Source organism: Salvia hispanica, chromosome 4, assembly GCF_023119035.1.
Source record: "Salvia hispanica cultivar TCC Black 2014 chromosome 4, UniMelb_Shisp_WGS_1.0, whole genome shotgun sequence".
Lineage (NCBI taxonomy): Eukaryota > Viridiplantae > Streptophyta > Magnoliopsida > Lamiales > Lamiaceae > Salvia > Salvia hispanica.
The window spans coordinates 21427775-21434272 of NC_062968.1; the positions used below are offsets into that span (position 1 = coordinate 21427775).

General features: G+C 37.1%; 1 protein-coding gene across 1 annotated transcript; it reads right to left on the reverse strand.

Annotated features, from left to right (window-relative positions):
• Positions 1–1949: 1949 nt before the first annotated feature.
• LOC125220636 (laccase-14-like) lies at positions 1950–4142 on the reverse strand. The gene is made up of 6 exons (XM_048122791.1): positions 4053–4142; positions 3816–3967; positions 3506–3750; positions 3307–3435; positions 2309–3229; positions 1950–2152 (listed from the first exon to the last, which is right to left on the reverse strand). Exons 1-6 carry the CDS (start codon positions 4137–4139, stop codon positions 1950–1952), a joined length of 1737 nt encoding a protein of 578 aa, XP_047978748.1. The 5' UTR covers positions 4140–4142.
• Positions 4143–6498: the final 2356 nt, after the last annotated feature.

Below are 6498 nucleotides of genomic sequence, written 5' to 3' on the forward strand. Positions count from 1 at the left end.
TTATTGGTGGAGTATATTATCGAAAGTCTCTGATTTAAAATTTGCGATTTAGGGCTCGTTTGATAAGAAAGATGAGAAAGGGGCCGACGGTCGGCCCCCATTGTGAGTATGTTGCCGAGATCGGAGATGGACTAATTAGATTGGAGATGGCATAATTTATTTTTTTTTATCTAATTAATTAATAATTTGTCACATATTTGGGATTAATCAAAATTTATTTCATACTCCTATATTATAATATTTTTGCATTTTAATTTGATAACATATTAAATGAAATAAGCAGTTTTATTGTTGGAGTTATGCTTATGTAAAAATAAGGAATTACTCCCTTCGTCTGCGATTAGGAGTCCCGGTCACTTTTGCACACCTATTTTATAAAAATGATAAAAAATAGTTAAAGTGTAGAAATTGTAAAGTAAAAGATAGAATAATGTTGAGAAGACTCTTGTCAACATTATTCTCTCTCTTACTTTTCCATTTCTCCACTTTAACTATTTTTTATTATTTTTATAAAATGGGTGCGCAAAAGTGACCGGGACTCCTAATCGCGGACGGAGGGAGTAATACTTATTTAGATTTCGAAGTTTGGCCAATTACTGATCATAGCAACATTTGAACAAGTTTCACATTCTTCCATCTTTGACATAGGAGTACAATTAAATTATTAGTAAGTAGATCATAACAACTCAAAGTTAATACTATCAATTTTATTAGTACTCAAACGCAAACTCTAAATATTGTACAAACTCATACTATGATCTGAACTAATAGATTATATCATCAGATAAGAAAATAATATCAATAAAAAATGTCAACATAATAATGTAGACATCAAAAATTTAAAATTTTACAATGTATTAATATTGTGTTGAGAAGTTTGGAATTTATATAATATACTAATTATATAGTAATATACAAGATTGCAATAGTTGTATCTCTCTAATTCTATAAAATCAAATTAATTAATACCCCCTCCGTCCCAGATAATTCGACGTAGTATTCCATTTCGGGTCGTCCCACATAATTTGTCCCACTTCACTTTTACCTTTTTTGGTAGTGGACCTCATTTTCCACTAACTCATTCCTACTTACACTTTATTATAAAAATAATACTTTAAAAGTAGGACCCACATCCCACCAACTTTTTCAACTCACTTTCCATTAGATTTCTTAAAATCCATGTCGGGTCAAAGTGACCCGAATTATCCGGGACAGAGGGAGTATTGTTTAGTGGTATGCCACGAGCACGTGCCCGGTACGTGTTCCGTGTCAATTTTGAAATGCTACTCTTCATTTTCCCCCTCATTTATTTTTTAATTGTCTTTCTTTTTTTTTTTTTTTTTTTTTTTTTTTTTTTCTGTCGGAAGATAATTACGTTATGAAATAGGGTTATTTCCTAATAATTAAATTAGTGTCGTAGTAACTTTTTTGTTTTGGAAGGTAGTTACTCGCTACTTACTTGAGGCCTTCTTTTAGATGCTCTTTAAAAAGTAAATACGCAGTGGGTTATAATTTTTCGATCTTTCAACATTTTGTACAACCTTTGTTTTTTTTTTTATAATATGCTTTATCATCTCCCACTCGTGTCCTATCTCTCCATCACTAAGGGACTAGAAAATATCATTTCAATTATGTGAATGTATTGGCCTAGTGATAGTATGGTTAATGTTGGAGATTTGGAAGCTAAAAGTATCGATTCGATTTTATCGTGACACGGCCTTTTCGATTTTATCGTGACACAGCCTTTTTATTAGTCATTTATCAATGATATAAAATGATCGTTTCAATCCTCTCTATTTAACCAATTTGCTTCAATGCAATCAGTTAATAGACTTCCATTTTCACATCCCAATGAGAAAGAGTACATTATTCAATTGTTGGAGAAGGCTGTGCTAGGCTTATATTAAGAACACGCAAGTAAAACATTGTACATATAATAAATGAAAAGTTCATTCAACCTCACCTCTCTTCTTCCCTAGTATGGCACCAAATACAAGAGGAGTAGGAGACGAGACTTGTCCACCGCAACTTGGCATATCCGCCGGCGGCGGCAACATCTTCTCATCGGCTCGTTCCCCATCCTTAACGATGAACACCACCTTCATTCCCCAACTCAAATGACGCTCGAAATGGCAGTGCATGAACCAAACTCCTAAAACATCCAATGCAATATTATTACTTAAAATATTTTTAACTGTTACATACCAAACCGGAGAACTTGTAACAATGGCCAACAACATAATAGTAACACCAATCACTATAAACCCACTTTCATAGAATGCATGCAGAATAAGTTTAATTCACTTACCTGGATTGTTGGCCTTAAATCTGATAGCGGTCCATCCGTTTCTAGGCACTGCGATGTTTTGCATCAACGGCGGGTCGACAAGATTATACTTGGGTGGATCCCTTGTCGGATCGAAATCCCCAAGCCCGGATCCAACAACGTAGAAGCTGTATCCGTGCAAATGCATGGGATGATCAACGCTTTTGGCGAGGTTGGTCGCCTGAAACACCACTTCCATCGCGGTGCCATACTCCACAACAATAACAGCCCTTCCGAGCTCTGAAGCAGACTCATTCTTTGGCACGCTAACTTCAGTGTAGTTGAAAGCCCGAGCCGGATACTCCGGGAAGCCAGTATCGTAAACCCCCCCGATCCCTCTGTAGTACGCCTCCACCACGTTCATGTCCATGGGCAGCAGCGTCGTCAAATTGTTCATGCTAGCCATCAGCCTAGTGGTCCCCACACACGAACTTTTCGTGCATGGGGACAAATTGATTGACAGGGTGAAGAACAATCTCTTCTTCACCCTGTCAGGAATACTTGTAGCAACGCTACTTCTGAGCATGCTAGTGAAATGAAAGGACGATACAGTGTCGCTGTATTCGGGAAAAGACGGAAGCAGAGGTGGAGACGGGGTGTAGTTCCCGACATACTGGATGATCCCAGTGGTCGGGGTGCTCACGTATTTGCCCCCGACCACGTATATCCGCGCGGCCATGTAGTAATGGCCGGGCGGCTGGTTCGCTTCTAGAAGCAAATCAATGGTTTGGCCCGGGGATATCGCGACGTAATCCGTCCGCAGCGGCTTCGTATAAGCGCCGTCGGTGCCGACGATGGTGAAGCTGTGGTTTGCGATTTTGAAGAACATGATGTTGTCCATCACCGCGTTAATTAATCGGAACAAGTACGTCCTTCCAAACTCCACACTCAATTTGTATGTATCTGCTCACATTATAATTTTTTTTTTATGTAATTTTGGTGATTTAATTAAATAATAATACTATTGAAAAAAAATCCACCTTGTGTTGAGCATGGATACAGGTCTCCAGGTTGGCCATTGATGAGGAAAGCATCAGAAACTAGAGGCTCTCCTCCACCACCTAGAAAATCCTCCATCACCTTTTGAACATCACCTTTCCACCACTCTCCTGCGATAATTTTAGTGAAAGTGTTTACAGATGAAATGTGACAATAAAAAGAGAATTGAAACCAGCATACCAATTAAGATGGGAACATGGGCATGAGGCTTAGGGAAGGGATACGACTCCCTCCTCGGCGGTAGAATGACGAGAGCGCCGTGCACAGAATTCCGAGACCAGTCGCTATGAGCGTGCCACCACAAAGTGCCTTCCTCATCAGAGAGGATGATCCGTTGCTTAAACTTCATGCCGGGTTGAATTGGGCACTGTGTCACATAATTGGTCCCATCCGACCACGGATATCTCGGCATTTTTACTCCATGCCTATATTTACAATGCACTATTTCACCACCATTACCATATATATGAAAATTGTAGGAAAATTTTACCAATGGATGGTTATATTTTGATCGGAATGATTAGCAATATCGACTGTGACAAGATCTCCCCTCCGGGCATATATGGTTGGTCCCGGGAACTGCCCATTTACGGTGAGCATTGTCTTTTGGGTGCATAGCCTAGTGTGATCAGAATTTACCACCTAAAACAAGTTCAAATTTAGACCGACTTTTTTCTAATGGAATAATAAGAAAAAAGAAATACAACCATTATATTTATATACTTACTTGAAATCTTAAGCTTCTAACTGATGCATTAACTTGGATTATGCATCCGAGCACGACACCAAAGAAGCACAGAATGATAACCTTCATATCTAAAAATTTATTTTGATCTTTTAGTAGTTGTAAGTTGATATTGGTTCCATCATTTTATACTATAAGTTTGATTGCATGATATAAATAACGTCTCTTGACATTAATTTTTTCAGTTGCTCATACAGAATCACGTGAGTCACGCTAGCTGTCTGCATTATGCACTAATAATTACCAAAGTTGATAATATATAATAAAGCCAAACATTAAGAAGAATGGGGCACGATTTTCCTAATAATATTATATTACTACAATATTCTAGTAGATCTAAACAAAGTTATTTTATTCGAACATTTTAATACTTAATTTGTGGTAGCAAGATTGATTTCGTAATCTGGCATCCTCTTTCCGTCTCACTTAAGATAGACATGTTTTCCTTTTTAGTTTGTCCAAACTGAGATAACACATTTCCTTTTTTTGAAATATTCTATCTTCAATTAATACATCCAACCATCTATTCTCTCTCCAATTAAACACATTAGCCAATAACTCATAATATCATGTGCCGGCCAAGAAATATGTCATATTAGTCGGGATGGTGGGAGTAATTGCAAAAACAACAGGGTGAAAAGACCAAGAAGATATTGGTAGGAAAAATGTTACTCCCTCCAAACCACAATAAGAGTCACACTTTTCTATTTTGGTTTGTTCTACAATAAGAGTCACACTACATTTTTACCATAAATGGTAAGTAGGTCTCACATTCTACTAACTCACTTCACTCACATTTTATTATAAAACTAATATAAAAAAGTGGGTCTCACATTCCACTAACTTTTCCAATCCACTATATTTTACATTTCTTAAAATCCATGCCCATAATAAGAGTCACTCTTATTGTGGAACGGATGGAGTACTGTATATTGGCGAAGCTGGAAAGAGTCACGGTTGCGCAATGACTTGAATTGGCACGAGACTTGCGAAGCAAGAGAAGTGCTGATGCATGGATTTTGTCCATCGGAAATCGATTGAGTAGCGAAAACATCATATTATTAATGTTCTTCAGATTTTATGTTAATTTCCCTAATATAAATAGTGGGATAATTATTTTGAAATTAGTTTGGTTCTAGAGAAACTAGGGTTTCTAATAGTTCGGTCATTTTTGTAATGTGTTTTGTAGTAGATTTTATGTTAATGTATTGGTGATATTGCCAAATGCCAAGAATCCTGATATGCTAAAACTACAATTAGTTATCATACAAATAATTTGATTTATAACTTTTGAAAACAAAGAATTGTATTTAATATATGTACGGAGATGGTCATCTTCGTACCGGTTGGACATAGATGAAGAGTAGAGAGCATTACTATTGGTAATTAATTAAATTAAGTACAATCTTAAAGAATTGTAAAAGGGAAGAAATGGACTTAGTGTAACCTCGTACCAGTAAACATTACTTTAAATTAATTACTCCCTTCATCCCCAATTAAGAGTCACACTTCATTTTTATCATAAATAGTAAGTAGGTCTCACATTCCACTAACTCAATTCACTCACATTTTATTGTAAAACCAATATAAAAAATGGGTCCCACATTCCACTAACTTTTTCAACCAACTTTTCTTTACATTTCTTAAAACCCGTGCCCGGTCAAAGTGTGACTTCTAATGGGGGACGAAGGGAGTAATTAGTAATTATTGTCTTAATGTGATCAATGTCGAATCTATATCAGTTAGAAAATTCAACTCATTTTTTAAGTGCATGGATGCAGCCGAGCGGTTTGATACGGTTCCTTTTTAAGCAAATCATCCATGTAATATTTAATAATAATAGTACTACTAAATTATTAAAGTGGCATTACATGATTATTATAATCGTTGCACAAGCAAGAAACATTATTTTAATGAAATATTTATAATCGTTGTAACAATGACCACTAACATAATAATAACACCAATCACTATAAACCCCAGTTTCTTAGAATGCATGCAGAATAAGTTTAATTCACTTACCTGGATTGTTGGCCTTAAATCTGATAGCGGTCCATCCGTTTATAGGCACTGCGATGTTTTGCATCAACGGCGGGTCGACAAGTTATACTTGGGCGGATCCCTGATCGGATCGAAATCCCCAAGCCCGGATCCAACAATGTAGAAGCTGTATCCGTGCAAATGCATGGGATGATCAACGCTTTTGGCGAGGTTGGTCGCCTGAAACACCACTTCCACCGCGGTGCCACACTCCACAACACTAACAGATCCTCCGAGCTCGGACGCAGACTCCCGCAATAGTTTTAGTGAAAGTGCTTACAAATGAAACAACACGTGGCAATAAAAAGAGAACTGAAACCACTATACACCAATTAAGATGGGGACATGAGCATGAGGCTTAGGGAAGGGATACGACTCAAGAGTACGG